The sequence below is a fragment of the Dromiciops gliroides genome, chromosome 2, assembly GCF_019393635.1.
Source record: "Dromiciops gliroides isolate mDroGli1 chromosome 2, mDroGli1.pri, whole genome shotgun sequence".
NCBI classification, from domain to species: Eukaryota; Metazoa; Chordata; class Mammalia; order Microbiotheria; family Microbiotheriidae; genus Dromiciops; species Dromiciops gliroides.
In genome coordinates this window covers 324593373-324610380 of record NC_057862.1, presented here as the reverse complement: position 1 = coordinate 324610380, position 17008 = coordinate 324593373, and the positions used below count along the sequence as shown (strand labels likewise).

Sequence of the window (17008 nt, the reverse complement as noted above, 5' to 3'; positions counted from 1 at the left end):
TAAGAGTATTGATCAAAATACAAGTGACTCCTTAAATGTAAGACATGCTTCATAAAATGAGATGTTCTTCACAGGGGCATTCTCTGCGTATACACACACACACACACACTCAGAAGACTAATACCAATTGTAGGTTATATTCAGTTTTTATAAATCTGTGAATTTAAGGGAAAGCACAACCTACATTCAAATCATTATATGGCATGGGTCAGCTGAAAATTAAGTTTTAGGTATTTCATTAGCAAATGCTTATTGAGCTTTTAAAATTTTAATTTTCAGTTGAGCAAACCTTTTTTGAGTCCCTGTCATTTACAAGATCAATTTCATTTTTCCCAGATATGACTTTGAACTCATTACTACTAAAACTACCACATTAGAGGTTGACAAAACCAAAAATGGCAAAGAATGGGGTGGAGTGGGGAGCAGATTTATAGAAGAACTAAGGTCGCCCCACTCTAATACTAGATTTTTCAAATCTCACCTCCGTTAACACAAACAGGCAGTAATCTTTGTTTCAGAGAGTACAGAGCTCTTTCTGAGAATTTTGCAGCAGGACTTGAGAATGCCTGCTTGGAAGCAATTGAGACACTAAAATGAGAAGCTGATAACGGCCTGTCTTTGCATCCTTAGTATGCTACCAAGTATATAAATCACTATGACCTACATAGCAAATCATCATATGATTTTTTTTCCTCCTACTTACAGAGTTAAATGAGGATTTGGCTGCTAGTCTAAATGAGCGGATTCACTTGGGACTCTTCACAGACAGGACAGCCCTATACAGGATGATCGAGGTAGAAGGTGAGATTTCACAAACCCTAATTTGAGCCATTGTAATTGCTCTAAGTGTATCTGAGAGGTGGTTCCTTTCCATTCCTCTCAATAATAATCAATTTGCCACTCTCTTACTCTTTCAAATAGGAAAAAGTCATTTGGAGAATGGACACCCTGATTTATTCCACCAGTTGATGCTGTGGAAAGGAGATCTAAAGGGAGTTCTCCAGGCTGCTGCAGAAAGGGGAGAACTGACTGATCAGCTGGTAGCTATGGCACCAGTAGGTATGTACATTAAGAAAATGCCTTTCTGGGGGCAACTGGGTGGCACAGTGGATAAAGCACCAGCCCTGTATTCAGAAGGACCCGAGTTCAAATCCAGCCTCAGACACTTGACACTTACTAGCTGTGTGACCCTGGGCAGGTCACTTAACCCCAATTACCCACATAAAAAAAAAAGAAAGAAAATACCTTTCCTGTGTGGGATACCCATCCATAAACATCAGCTATTTGTAGTACCAGCTGACTTCAAAATCAGTTAAAACCCAAAACTTAATGTTGTCCTTTAATATTAGGCTTTCTCATAAATAGAACGTAAAAGAAATAGGACAGCTGAAAAGGAGGCAGGGAAGCCCCACACTTAACTTATAGTTTCCAATCTAGGCCTTCCCCCACCTAGGTTTGTATAAAATCTGAGTGCAAACTATAGTTGTTTTCTCCTTAAAGCCTTCCTTGAATCCCTCTCTTCTTCCTTCCTTTGCTGAAATAGCAACATGATATAGTAGAAATTTATAACCAGAGGACCTGGTTTCAAATCTCAGCTTGGCTACAGCTTGTGGGATTTGGGTAAATTACATGGCCTCTATGCCTTACTTTCTCTTCTCTAAATTAAGGGAATTTATGTAGCTTTCCCTCTTTAGATTTCCCATAGCACTCTGCCGTGACCTTCATGCTTATCATTTTCTCCCTTATTTGATAAGTTCTTAAGAGCAGGGAACTGTATCATCTCTCTCTTTGTATTGCCAGAGTGAAACATAATACATTGCACATAAATCAATTATTAAGTGTTTTTTAAATTGAATTTTAGTGTGAGTGGAGAGGAGCTAGGTAGGAGAGATTTAGAAATAGAAGCAACAGACCTGACTTAGTTAATTGGATATGAAAGGTAAGAGAGAGTCAAAAATGATTCCTCAAGGTCTTACTATACTGTTTTTCTTTTCAAAGTTATTAGATTAGTGATATAGTAGATCTTGAGAACAACACAGTAAAAGAGAAAATTGGAGCAGATTCCTAGATGTGTACTTACATGCTTGCTAACCACACCATCTTCTACTTTCTAGCGGGCTACCAGATGTGGCTATGGACAGTAGAAGCCTTTGCCAAACAGCTGTGCTTCCAGGACCAGTATGTTAAAGCTGCCTCTCACCTCCTCTCCATCCATAAGGTGTATGAAGCTGTGGAGCTGCTCAAGTCAAACCACTTCTATAGGTCAGCACAGAGACTTTGGTTAACCTTCTAGTAGTGGAGCTCCTATCCATAGGGTCATAGATTTACAGCTAGAAGGGCCCTTGTTCCAACATTTTCATGATTCAGATGGAGAAAATGAAACTCCCTTCCTTGCTTGAGGTCAAACAGCTAATAAATGACAGCAGGAATCTGGTGGCACAATTCCAGATCCAGTGTCGCCCAGGGAGGATGCAAAGGCAAACAGAGCCCTACCTTCAATGAGTTCATGTTCTAGTGGGGGGGAGGGGGTGTGCTGTATTTACACAGATAAGTCAATATAAGGTAATTTGAGGAGAAGGGGAGGAAGCATAACAACTGGGTAGGTCAGGAAAAGCTGGAAATACACATAGAAATTGGTGCCAGAGTTAAGTTTTGAAGGAAGTTAAGGATTGTAAGAGGCAGGCATGAGGGCAGAATACATTCCAGACACAAGGGAACAACTTGGATGAAGATGGATATAAAATGCCAAGGTCTGGGGACAGCAGGAGGCCAGTTTGACTGCAACATCGAATTTGTAAAAGTACCTAATAATGTGCCATGGATAGGTAAGAGTCAACCTTAAGAGCTTTAAATGCCAAGCTGGCAGGTTTGGGGAAGCCTTTAAAGTGCTTTAGGAACTTGTTTTGGCATCCTTGTGTGGGATGAATGGAGTAGAAAGACTAGAAACAGTGGGAAGTTTATTGCAATAGTCTAGGCAAGAGGTGATCAGGTGCTAGCCACATGGGTGGAGAAAAGATAAGATGTTTTGGAGATAAAAGCAAGTGTTTGTCAATTTGATGTGAGAGGTAAGAAGTTCAAGGAGAGGTAGGAAGAGTGAAGGATGACACCTGCTGTTCTTTCTCTAATTCTAGAAGCAATGGGGGAGGCATTGGTTTTCTTTGAGGAAGTCAGTGACATGCTTTAGGGATATCACTGGCTGAAAGTTTGGAAAATGTTTGGAGAGGAGAGAGACTTGAGGCAGGAAGGCAAATTAAGAATCTCTTGCAGTTGTTAGTCAAGTAGGCCTGAACTAGAGTGGTTGTGAAGTTTCTGGAGTGAAGGGGGTGGATGGAAGAGATGTTATGGAGGTAAAATCAACAAAACTTGACACCTGATTAGATGTAGAGGTTGAGAGGGAATGAGAGACAAAGAGTGACTCTCACATTACAAACCTCAGTAACTAGAAAGATGATGGTGCTCTCTCAGATGAAGGCAGTTTAAGAAGAGGGTTGGGTTTGGGAAGAAAGGTAATGAGTTGTTTTGAACATATTGAATTTGAGGTACCTTCAAGTCATCCATTTAGAAATGCCCAATGGGCAGTTGGGAATGCAGAGCTGGAGAGAGGAGAGAGACTGGGTTAGTTGTATAGCTCTGGAAGTCATCCCATAGAACTCCTAATTGAACCTATGAAAACTGATGAGATTACAGAGAGAAGTAGAATAGAGAAAAAAGCGACATTTCCTCTTCAGGGGATAAAGTTAGTAGAGATGTGGATGGCAATCTAGCAAAAAAGACAGAGAAAGAACATGTGAGAACCAGGGCACCACCCCCTGCTGAGAAAGTATGAGATGACCCTTCAAAGGTCATCCTGGCATCCCGGAAGTTCATAGACCGCCTGTAAGTCATGTCAATCAATGGACTTGAATGCTACCAGCCAATTAGCTTGGAGCTGTGTGTGGGGACTGTCCTGCTTCCTGTTCCACAGAGGGCTTCCAGGGGAACTGACTAGGACTGTCTCTTAGTTGGGAAGCGTGAGCTGTTAGGTGAAGGCAGGTTTTCTCTCTCCTGCATAGATCTGGGTTAGGGCTTTTCCATTCTTTCAGAGACATGTGCTCGCTCGCTCTCTTTATCAACTTCTAATATACTCCCACACGGGGGGAGGGAGGGGCAGGTAAGGACACACACATATTTTAGGCATAACAAACAGCCAGACAGATAGAAGGAAAACCAAGAGAGAGCAATGTCATGAAAACCCAGAGAGGAAAAAGTACTCAGAACGGGTGGCTGGTAGTGTCACATGCTACAGAGAAGTCAGGAACAATGAGACTTGAGAACAAGGCCATCAGGTTTGGTAGTTAGGCAATCACTGACTAGTCATTTGCTTTTGTTTGTTTGTTTTGTTGGGGAGGGGGGGGGTCAGGGGATGAGGGCTAAGTAACTTGCCCAGGGTCACACAGCTAGTAAGTGTCTGAGGTAAAATTTAAACTCGGGTCCTCCCAACTTCAGGGCCAGTGCTCTATCCACTGCGTTACCTATCTGCCTTTCTAGGAGAGAGTAGTATCATATAAACTTATGGAGAAAATACCAAGAAGAGAGTGATCAGCAGTGTCAAGGGTTACAAAGAGGTCAAGAGAGATGAAGATTGGAAAAAGGCCGTTAGATTTGGTAGTTATGAGATCATTGAGGCTATGGAACCAAAATAGTGCAGTAAAGTACAGCTAAGCTTTGCCTCCCACTCCCAACACCTACAAACAGATCCAGATAATTAATTAATCCTGATCAGGAAGTCCAAGAAATAATCACAGGGAGTCGTTTTTTCCAGCCCAGGTCAGCATAGGAAGAAAGGCAGATGAGTCTGCAGACACCAAGAACTGCACCTGGCCAGGAGTGTATGAACAGAGCATTCTAGCATTCCCATTCTAGGGAAAGGCTTTGTACCAGGGCAAGCAGAGGTCCCACATCCAGCCAAGGTGGTTCTAAAGAATAAAGGAACATATGCCAAAGGGCAGCAGCTCTCCCTCACTATCTAGTTGAGAGTCAGAAATGCCAGGTGTATGGAGATGACCAGCACCCAGAGGAGGCATTCCAGGGTAAAGGCCTAGGCTGTGTACTGAGAGTGGAACAAGTTTGGAATCAAACAAGAGTGGTGTGACTCTTGACAACCCCCACAGAAACAGAGTAAGGTCTCAGTTCCAGCTTCTAGACCAGTCTGAAGCCTGAAGAAGTATAACTAGGTCAGGAATCCAAAACCAAAGGGAAACCTGCAGTTTATTGCTCTGGACCAACAGAGCCTCCTAACTGGCTGACAGCAGCTGAATCTAGCAACAATTGAATAAATTGATTGATTAACCATACAAGGGGCAAGCTCACAGTTCTACTGCTCAGATCCAACCAAACCCAGGTCAGGAATTTGCAGAGTTCCAGCCAAGGGGGCAATAATCAGAACACTTAGGGATCAGTAAGAGCTTGCATGGCCCCAGCCTAAGATGTCCAGCTGGGACCATAACTAGCAGGGATAACTGGAGTGAGTGAGGCTTTTTGAGGATAAGGAGACCTGGATGTTTGTAGGCAGTAGGGAAGCAGCCAGTAGACAGAGTGAAGTTAAGTGAAAGGGTAGGGATGGTGATGGTGATGGTGATGATGATGACGACGATGACAACGAGGAGGGGGGGGGATAAGATGAGGGAAAAGATGGCCTCAGTTTTTTCAGTGGAATATAAGGCAAGGTTCTCAGCTGAGAGGGTGGAGGGAGAAGGAACCAAGATGGCTCCTAAATGACAGAGAAGGACACTCAGATCCAGGTTTTCTGACATCATATTCAAAGGGTTTTTTATCTGTCATATATTCATCAATGCCATGAATGAATATGCTAGATTGCCTTCTGTTTCTAAGTATGAGGTAGTGTGGGATAATCCATTATGCATATAAGCATTGTCTTTAGCTAGGTTTAACTTGAGGGCACTGATTTTTTCTCTCCACAGTCTGTTAAACATAGTAAATACTGATTTTTGTTGTTTCTCTTTTCCTGCCCTAGGGAAGCCATTGCAATCGCCAAGGCCAGGCTACGACCAGAGGACCCAGTACTGAAAGACCTATACAGTAGTTGGGGAACAATCCTTGAAAGAGATGGCCATTATGCCATGGCAGCCAAATGGTAGGCACCAGGGATACTAGAGAGAATTCAGTCTAAAGCCTTTTATGAGCACCAGCCAAGAGGAGCATTTCATAAGGGCAAGAAGAGCAGCCCTAAGGAGATGTCTCCCTAGAATTGTCCACTCAGGCTTGATGACAAAACTAGCCTCTCTCCTTATGGCTTTTACACTAAAAGCCATTGGAGCCATTCATCAAGTGCCGCCAAGGACATGCTCTCCCAACGACATAATGTCTCCAAGTGGGCAAAATCGGAGGGAATTCTCAGTTTTAAGTTCAGTTCAGCAAGTATACTGTTGGTCTAAAAATAGGCTGCTTTGAATCCCTTTGAGGGGAGATCCTTTTGGAATGGGGAAAAAACAAAACAAAAACATAGGCTTAGACTGGGGGGGGGGACGGACCAGATACCTATTCTGGCACTAAGGTTTTATATAAGGCAAATTTGGGAGGAAAGTCTGTTTTGGGTACAAGTCTGTGATGATGGTATTTATGGAGCTTTTACTCTGTGCTCTTATTGTCCATTTTTTTTTTTTTTTTTAGTGAGGCAATTGGGGTTAAGTGACTTGCCCAGGGTCACACAGCTAGTAAGTGTTAAGTGTCTGAGGCCGGATTTGAACTCAGGTACTCCTGACTCCAGAGCCGGTGCTCTATCCACTGCGCCACCTAGCCGCCCATTATTGTCCATTATTTAAACTACACTGAATCTAGCCACAATGGAGACAAATCTAAGAAAAATCAGTGTACTTGAGAACACCAAGAAGGAAAAATAAGTTATCAGATAGGGGTGGAGTTGGGAACATAGAGATCTATTCTAGAACATATCTAGCCTGAGAATCCCCTATTATCATTTGTGTCAATAATTTTTATTCTGTTCACATGTTGTAGCTACTTAGGGGCTACCTCTGCCTATGATGCTGCTAAAGTGCTCGCCAAAAAGGGAGATGTGGCTTCTCTTAGAACAGCTGCAGAGTTGGCACTTATCGCCGAAGAGAAGGAGCTGTCTTCATCATTCTCTTTCAGATGTGCCCAAGAGCTGCTGTCAATCAGGAACTGGGTGGGAGCCCAGGAAGTCCTCCAGCAACAAGAATGCCTGCTAGTGAGTCTACACTTCACTCTTGGCAGATATAGAGAAGGCCAAACCCTAGACCTGGAATTCTTTCCTAGTGAAATCTCACTGAAACAGAAAATAAGGTGTTTGTACCTAATGCAACTAAATAGCCAAATTTCACTAAACTTGTCCTAGTTCTTGATGAAATATACCATGTTCTTGGTCATTATTCCTAGCCATGGGCAACTTAAGATAAATTTAAACTTTAGTTATAAGAATTCACAAAGTGCCTTGAAGTTTGTCCATAGCTTGGAATTCAGGTCACCCCTCCAGCCTAGGTCTTTTGCTGCTAAAAGTACACCTATTTTAGAATTCTACTCATATTTTATAACTTTACAATTATATAATTATATACACAATTTTATAATTATCATCATCTCTGGTCCATTTTATTCCACTGATGATGAGTTGATTTTTTTTTTTAACTGCAATCAGAACCCTGACCATAGCCATGCTCTAACTGGATGCTTATTTTGGAAACAGGGTCACAGTTAGTTTCATTATTCTGAAACGTCTATTAGCAGTTCACTCATTCTTACAAAGACTAATCACAATGAGCAAGAAACCCCCAGCGGTATCACCTATAGGCTATAATCATGAAGTGCCACTTTCTCCTCTCTATTGCATGGCCACTGAGAACTCTGGAGACATCAGGAGGGACATTCCCAATACAGACCCCCCAGATTAATTTGGTACAAGTGAAAGTAGGAAAACATGGGGATACAGGTCCATGGGGGTGATCTCCAGCCACTGAAGCAGGTTCTTTTCTTGACTTCTTTTCCCCTTGACTCTTGAACAAAAGTTCCTTTCTGGTCGGTTGTGTCCTAGGGTCAACGTTTGGTGTTTTGCCTTCATGAATTGCTGTCCAAGCACCTGGAGGAAAGACAACCACCAGAATGGAAAAGTTCCTCCTTCCCTTCCTACCATAGCTGGGCCATCAGGATTGAGAGTTCCTTCATGGAAAGGGTGAACACAGTATGGAAGAACACATTTGGCTTGGAGACCATTGAACAGTCCCAAGCAGCATTTCAGCAGCTACGTGGTATCGAGTACCCACCTGCCACAGGTCATACCCTTTCCAAACAGGTAACAAACATGGCATTCAGAGCTCCTGTTCCCACTCAGGAATAAGGATATCTCTATTCTACATATAAACTAATAGAGAAGCAATTTATCTACTTCTGAGCTCCACAATTCATTTCTCTAAATGGAAATAGGTATTTTCTTTAAAGAACTCAAGTTGAGTCAGAAGACCTGGATTCCAGTTCTGCAACTTCTTAGTTAGTTATGTGTCCTTTGAGCTTCAGTTGCCTCATATCTAAAATGAGGAGGTTGAATTAAATGACCTCTATTGTCCCTTCCAGTTGTAATGTACTAACGTTCTGCAGTTCTTAACCAAAGAATTAGTTGAAAGTGGAATTTAAAATAAACAGATCAGCCAGTAACAAAGGCATCTTCTTCAGTTATCATTAAAACCAAGTCCCTTTCAGATCAGTTTGTGTTCCTGTTCGTTTGTAAAGAGATGAATAAATTTTGGGAGACCAGAAGTGATCTGTTAAGTAGGTGGAACAAGACCTAGGAACTGTTACTTTCTTTCAAAAATTATAGTCATTAATTAAAATATCAAAGTATTCTTCTTAAACCTTTTTACTTGTGCAGGCGAATTGCCATACAACTGTGAGACCAAGGTGGGCCCTGATTTACATTACATGTTAGAAAATTCCCAGTCCCAAATTGTGCACAAGGCCCTGTTGGCAGGATATTCCAGCTGAATGTTGCTGATATTATTATTTGTCCCTCAAGTGGAAAGATAATTAACTGAGACTTTGGCTTCTTGCTCTAGCTCCTGTTCCACATCTCCCATGATCTGACCTTAGCAGTGCTGAGCCAGCAGACCGCCTCCTGGCATGAAGTTGTCAAAGCTCTCCTTGCAGCTGTGACAAGGAGCTATGACTCAGGGAACTTCACTCTAATGCAAGAAATATGTACTCTCTTTCTTCCTAAAGGCAAGTAGCTTTCCTCTCTTTCAGGCCAAATTATGAGCAATTAGTTTCATAGTTTCACATTACTTGTTTTTCTCCATAACCCAGAAGTGCCTTCTGATTGTGTTCTCAGTAGTAATAGTTAATAGTTGATGGTGGGAGATGGAGAGGGGTATAAGACACTGAGAGCAATAAATAATCCAAACATTTCATTTTCATCAGTAATTTCAGATTCCACACCACTAGTGAAAGATACCCAGAAAGTACTGGCTTGAGTGGGTTTTTTTCTTATATGTTCTTATCCCACTCCACCAAGGGAACAATGCCGCAGAACCAGAATGAAGTTACAGGGAATCGGCTCTAAAAAAGAAATGTCTGGGATGGTCTCCAGGCTTCATAGCTAGCTACTGAAGAATGGAAGATCCGAATAGATTGCCATGGTTCTGCAGAGACACAGTGTAGAAATTGCTTGCTTGAGTGTGGCCTAATGCCATCACTTCAGAGGAAAGCTGGGAATCCCTAGAGTTGCAAAATGCTTCTTTGCTCTTGCTTTTAACATCCGTGCCCCCATCTATATATGGTATACCAGCTCCTTCCTAGGACTAAGAAATGCTAGACTCTCTGGCCACTGGCTTTGGGTGTGCAGTTTGGAAGATAACATCCTGTCATCCTTTTTCCCTTGAGGATTAGTCTTAAGCCTCCAGAATTGTAGTATTCTGTCTTTACTTGGAATTTCTTTAAGGTTCCATTGGAAACTGTGGTCTCCCTCATAGGGTTGTAAGAATCAAAATGAGAGATCAAAATAATAAAAATGATAAGTAGGAAACAAGCCCTTGGGGCAACAGGCCATTTCAAACAAATAAGCAATTAGGAAAGTTATATCTCACTTTCTCTCCCTTAGGCTGTGATCATTTAAGAGAAAAACTGGGTGAAGAGCCAGCTTTCAAAAGTTTAGAGGCCTTTTTCTCATATGGACAGCTCTATGACCTCTGGTGGAACCTGCCCAGGACTCCCCTCATTCAAATACAACATGTGGCAGGTTCAGTGCCCTTTATTGGCACTGCCTCTAGTAGTGAGCAGAATGAACTGTCTGATACCTCCAGTCCAGAAGCAACTGACCCTGAAGCCCTTGCCCATCTGAGTGATATTCTTCCCCAAGTAGCCATACGAAGTATAGCTTTGGAACCAAACCAAAGAAGCACAGAGAAGAAACAACCTACGCTGAGTGCGTATGACGTTCTCATTTCTCAAATGCATGCAGACCTCCAGAGCAGTCAGAAAGCTATCACAGAGGTCCAAGAAACATTAGCAGAAATGATCCGCCAGCATCAGAGAAATCAGCTCTGTAAAACTACAGTGAACAGTGCTGAAGAAGGAGATCCTTCCGTGAAGCCTCAGTTACATTCTGAAAATCCTGACAAGCAAAGGTACGAAAACATTTAGAACAAGGTGAAAGATAAGAGGCCAAGGGCTCTTCTCAGTTAATTTGAAAACTTTAGGCTTTGGGGTTAGAGCAAAACATGAGAAATTCTAAATGCTTATATACTAGCGTTTTAAAATTTTTTTAATTTAAAATTCCTACAGGAAGCCATTATAAGTAACTCACCCTGCTAGCTACCACCTCCTCCCTGAAGCCAGTCAGTCCCTTTGTGGAGGAAAGTGGGGAGGGCCACCATATGGTCAGAGAGAACTTACCATCACTGAATATATTCTCACACCTACACAAACAAAACTACAAACACCTGAAATTTCCCACAAATAATTGTGGAATGGCTAAATTATGAGTCAATATAAAGAGGTACAATGTGGCATGGTAGATGTAGAAGACGGCCTCAAGAATCAAAACAAACCCTGGGTTCAAGGGCCACCAAGTGACACAGACTAGTCATGGGACCCTGGGAGAGTCACTTCATCTGTATTCTGGATGACTCCTTAAAGATGATGAGCTGCACAATAGTTGTCCATCTGTAGTGGACCGAATTTCTTCACCAATTCCTTTCATTAGTGAAATCATAAATCCATGAAAGATAGATAAACCATGTGGATAATTTATCATATTTATGCCTTATATACATTATGGTCATATACTTTGTTTAATATATAATTTTATATACTTTGTATATGTTTAAAATGTGTGTATATATACAAAAGAATATTATGCTTCAGGTTGATACATACAGGAAATAAGAGGAAATCCAGAACAGCTTATGTGAAATAAAGAAGGAAGCAGCAGAACGCAAAAAAACCAAGTCTGCATAGATACGTAGAGATGAATTAAACAACAAAAAAGGCTTTTTAAAGGAACACAAAGTGACCAGTAATTTATTAGAATGTTTTGTGTGTTGAAATTTTGAGCTCCACCCCTACTGCTTGATGTTTGGCTTTCTTCCTCAATGGGGGCTTCCCTTTCCTCATCTCTAAATTGAAGTTTTCACTAAATGACTAGATTTCTTAACAGCTCTTAGTCTGTAGACATTTTACAAATAGTTGTATAATGTATTTGATTTATTAATGTATAAGTTCAAAAATGTTAACAAAATACCATTTTCTTGAATACCTTTTTGTTAAGCTGCCTCTCTTTAATGGTCCTAGAGGAGTAAGCTGTCCCAAATAAGGAATCTCTGGGAATTGATGGTAGTTTTTATGTTTTGAAAGGCATCATTATATGTTTCTAGGACTAAGGAGAATGGAAGAGGACACCAGAATTTGTCCAGAAGGGGAAAGAAAATCCTTATTTTCAAAATAGATATTGGCAATGGTGCAGGGAGTCTCAAATCATAGTTAAATGCCTAAAAGGAAGCTGTGCAGAAAAGTGTTGAAAATTATTGATCTGATAGATTTAAAGAATTGTATTTATTACTTGGTTTTGTAAATTGTTTGATATTAAATATTCCTCCTCCTTGATCTTTATATACACAAGAGATAAGCAATGGAGTTTCAAAGAAATCTTATTTTTACGATAATGGATACAGTATTCAATAACTTGAGCAAAATATGAGAGTGGTTCTGTATTCTATTAACAGTAAAGAACAAGTAGGTGAACCAGTTTCTCTGGCGGAATTGACAAAACAACTTTCAGAAGCAAATAAGAAAATAGCTGGATTTCCTGAGAGTATTAAGGTAAGATCTTAGTATTAAGGTAAGATCTAATAACCATATTCTTTGCTAAAAAACCACATCTTTTCAGTTCTTTCTACCAGATTAAGACTCATGTATAGGGAGCAGCTAGATGGCACAGTGGATAAATCACGGGCCCTGGATTCAGGAGGACCTGAGTTCAAAGTTGGCCTCAGACACTTGACACTTACTAGCTGTGTGACCTCGGGCAAGTCACTTAACCCTCATTGCCCTGCCCCCCCCCCAAAAAAAAGACATATAGGGTAGCTCCATTCATTTTCTGAGCTTTTTCATTATTATATAGTCTTATCATCATTAATAATTCATTATTTTATATAGTCTCGAATGTCATTATTCTGGATAAAATCTTGCACTATGAACAAATTAAATACATGTAGAAAGTAAGTCATTCTGAACCTTCATTGGTGAATAGCCAGAGTAGTTTTGGCAATTGTGAATATAGTATCAAATAAGGCCCTTTCCATAAAGCACTTTGTAACTGTGAATTACTATATAAAGCTCAATTGTTGTTCATGTAAATTAAAGGATAAAACTTGATCTGAACAGTATTCTAAATTTTAAATTCCCTCTTTAAGACGAGTAGTCTTAACTATTGCTTTTTAAATCCATATTTTGAGTGTTATCCTTTGAGAAGGATTACATATCCAGTGACCACCCTGATTTATAATGCCCTCTTGCCTTTCAGACCTTTCCATTTCCTGATGTGTTGGAATGTTGTCTTGTAATGCTTCATATTGGATCCCAGTGTTCCGGGTATTTGAGTCTGGAGATGCAGCAACAAGCCTTAGAACTCCTTCAGAAATACGGCAAAAGCAAAATTTATAAAAGAAGTCACCAGATTTTCTGCACGTGAATTTGAAGCCCTTCAACTGAAGACTGTTATCACACCTAGGCTGAGACACAGAACATCTTTTCACTTCTGCAGTTTGCTTCTCTCTGGCTTTTTCCCCTGAGCTGTGGACACTTCTGAAAAATGGTCCATAAAACAAGGGGCCAGATGTGCTCAGACTAACTGGTCCATAATGGACCCAAACCGTGCTTGTGAAATTAAAAAGGACTTTCACCTCAACTATCATTTTCTGTTGAGGGAAGAATGATGGTAGGCCAGCAGTTGTTGCTCAGAAATTACCCAGCATAGTAATCTCAGTGACCTTCAAAACCTGGAGGTTTTACCCAAATAGGAGAAACTTGTGTTTTTTTCTATTGTGATGTGTTACATTCTTAAGTACACAGGCTGCCTTTAAGTAAAATTTTAAACCACATGCTTCTTTGAAGATGGGAGTTATTACCAACCTGCTTCATCCATAGTCTGTTATTTGGTCTCCTCTTTCTCAGCATCCAAGGTTTGACGAGGAAAGTCAAAATACAAACTATTCCTGAATGCTCTCAGTATAAGTGCTTCTCACATAACACATACCCAAAGTGTAAAATCATATTTCTGATTGCAAAGAACTGGCACTTGGCATCATTATGGAGGGCTAAAGTCTCATGTCATAGAGATACATACAGCTTTCGTACAACAGGAGCTATTTTTTCCCCCTTTCAAAGATACTATTTTTAGAAATGGTCTCTATTCAGACCAATACAGCACAAGTTTGTTTGAACAGTTAAGTTGCTAAAGGTATCAAATGCTTCATGACTATAAGGGCAGCCACCCTTAAGCATCCTGAAGAAAGGCACCTCCCTGTCTGGTAGAGTTTACATTTGTTAAAGTACTTGTGTTTTTGCTCACGCAAATAAACTAGTCATTCTACAAAATATTTATTTTGGTTGCAATCTAAAAGTGGTTTTAGAATTTAGGTTAAACAAGGTCAGCTATCTAACGTGGTTATTAGAAGAGCCCACTGTATAAGAATGTCAGTGCTGAAGTTTGTCATTCACCCATTAGTTTCATCCCTTTGGCTCTTGAGGAAAGAGCTAGAAGGCCCAGGTTTCAGCTCAACAACAAAAAAAAATTCTCCCAAATCAGAACTATGCAACAAAGGAATGGACTATATTAGAAGGCAGTTTTCCATCACTGCAGGCTTTGTAGTTTAAGCTGCACACAAATCCTATCACTGCTGAGGTGAGGTGCCTTTCAGCTCCTGAGATCTTTTTAAAAATAAAAACCACCTAGGTGCCAGTGGATGCATTCAGCTAACACTTTATGTCAGTAACAGGATGGGAGAAAGAAAACAACCACCACTTTTGACCAGGGGTGTGCTTAAGGGTGAGAGTAGGACTTTGTTTTAATTTGGGTACAGAGGGTGTCTTAAGTGACATCATTGTCCTGCGAAAAGACGGGATGATCTCAAGTTATAGCTAGAGAGCCACAGCTGGAACATTGCTACTGGAGTTATTTCCAAAGAGAGAGGAAGTTATGTTGTGGTGGGAACTTGAGGAGACATTCTTATGATAGTTGTTAAAAAGACATGGTCAGAGGAGTTGCAATACAGTACATAGCAGGCATTAATGTTAAAATTAAGAATGCTAGTGTATATAGAGAAAGCCCCTTTCACAGGAGTGAGTTTAAAAGGACTGTTGCTGAGCTTCAAGGGAATTTAGGCATGACCCACAACTTAGCCCAGTTATATTCTGAGATTCCAGTGAGGGCTACTTGCAATAAAACATTTTAAAGTCACATTTCTAACAAGTTTTCAGTGATTGTCCTAAATGTTGTAACATTCTGCCTGAGGATAAAAGAATCACATACTCAATTATTTCTTTGGCAGGAGCAAGAAAACCAGATAATGAAAGAACTGAGACCCCTAAACAGAAATCTACCCAGATTTGAGATACCTAATAGGAGAGCAACTCTGATTCTTCCCTGCATACTTGATAACATAATTGGATATTCTAATTTAAAGCATCGGTTGCCACATGCATGGTTGACTAGTTATCAAAACCAGTTTGGTCAGTTAGGGGTTTTCATGCCAGACCAACAGACTGGAGCAGTTCAAAAAGTATCAAGGATTTAGAGTTGGAGAACTCTTCAGATGTCATCTAATCTACTCCTTGTTTTGGTTCAGAGAGAAGTGACTTGTCAGAGGCACAATAATAATCAGTTGCTTTTGTTGCTTTAAATTCTAATTCAATTCTGTGTATAAGTTGATCTTTTTATGTAACTGCACTCAATGTATTACCATGCAAAGTGCAATTCAGCATAATCATTATTCCACAGAAAATAGCAAATGGAGTGTAAGAAAATATTAGATATAGATGTAGATGTATGTGTGCGCACAGACACAAGAGTGAAGAGCTCGAAGCTTAACTTACACACAGGTTCCAGACACCTTGATTCAGATATGAACACAGGTTTTGGGGATTACCCATTTTCTTTCCTCTTAAGTCACCAAGAGCTGAACCATAGGAATAGCTATCTGTTCTCATTGCCCTTTACTTTGCCAACATAAGTATGCCCTGCATAAAACCACCCTTACCAATACTGACAGAAACATAACCAAAATTCATCTTTAAAAGAAAATCCTGTTGTGACAACTACCCTTTTCTGCAACTATTCCTAGGGGATTAAACAGAAAAATCTGTATTCCAGTCCCAATTCAGCCAATTGTAATAACTGACTTTGACCACATCAATTTATAGTTGGAGGGGACTTCAGAGTGTTTCTCTTCCTTCATCCTACTCTCTAGCTCAGAGTACTTCAAGTTTCTACATTTCCAAAATGAATGTGATGAGATCTCTTTTGGCTCTGAAAGTCTGCCCTTTTAACAGGCTAAAGTGAGGAAAGCTAACCTTAGAATCAAGGCCAGAATACACTAAGCAAGAATTCACAGCCAGTCTTAAAAACTATCACCATAATTCCTGTAGCAAGTATATCAACAATTTACCAAGGAAAGAAAAGCCTCATGACTGGCAGAATGTCCAATTACAAACAAGCAGATTTGTATACAATCACAGTTTATGAAAATAGGAATTTGTGGGCACTAGCAAAGGGGCATTGAGATGGTTCCCACATAAACAGAGATCGAGTGTCATGTTCCAGGGCCAGCCATTTATAGCTGGAAAAGATAAAACCTTCATACAAGTGGTTTAAAAAAGCTTTTATTTTACAAAGTTAAAAACAAATAATTTTACAAGCATTTTAAATACCGGCTTATTATAATACCTGAGACATCTTTAAAGTACTGAAAATTGAATCTTTCATAAGCTTGTTAAAATGCAAGGCTACTGATACTTCAGTGAGTAACCAGTTTCATTCCCTCCAGTACAGTAGGAATTTCGATCTTCAAAAGATTCTACACTGCAGCCGTTCAAGAAATAGAAAACTTAATTCTTGAATGACTAGATTTTCAAATAAGAAAACTGGTTGTTCTGAGCTTTATACACCCCAAAGGTGGGAATGTTACTTTCAAGAGAACTCTAGAAACAAAACCTGAATCCCTTTGCTGTCCTTTTTACATTTAACCACTAAACTCAGATGAATCTGCCTCCTCACTTTAACTTCAGATTCACTGAAAGGAGAGGTAAGGGAGAACTAAAGAGGAAGAGAAGGGTTAAGAATTCCAAATGCCCAAATGAAATTATTTTCCTGTACTGGGAGACTATTGGTACAAAGTTACTGGTTAGGAAATAGAAACTCGGAGGTTTTTCTCTCCATTTAGTCCAAGATAAATGTTTTATCAAAGTAATACCTAAAAAGACTTCAGATGAA

At 40.2% G+C, this 17008-nt stretch overlaps 1 protein-coding gene across 1 annotated transcript in view; it reads left to right on the top strand.

The window, feature by feature from the left end:
• Positions 1-13619, top strand: part of GEMIN5 (gem nuclear organelle associated protein 5) — a 44260-nt gene extending 30641 nt beyond the window's left edge. The window contains exons 19-28 of the mRNA XM_043989166.1: positions 706-801; positions 922-1059; positions 2115-2262; positions 6014-6133; positions 7015-7225; positions 8066-8323; positions 9081-9243; positions 10121-10646; positions 12243-12339; positions 13043-13619. Of these exons, the coding sequence (XP_043845101.1) occupies positions 706-801; positions 922-1059; positions 2115-2262; positions 6014-6133; positions 7015-7225; positions 8066-8323; positions 9081-9243; positions 10121-10646; positions 12243-12339; positions 13043-13210 (1925 nt within the window). The 3' untranslated portion in view covers positions 13211-13619. The remainder of the gene's footprint in view (positions 1-705; positions 802-921; positions 1060-2114; positions 2263-6013; positions 6134-7014; positions 7226-8065; positions 8324-9080; positions 9244-10120; positions 10647-12242; positions 12340-13042) is intronic.
• The last annotated feature ends 3389 nt before the right edge of the window (positions 13620-17008 follow it).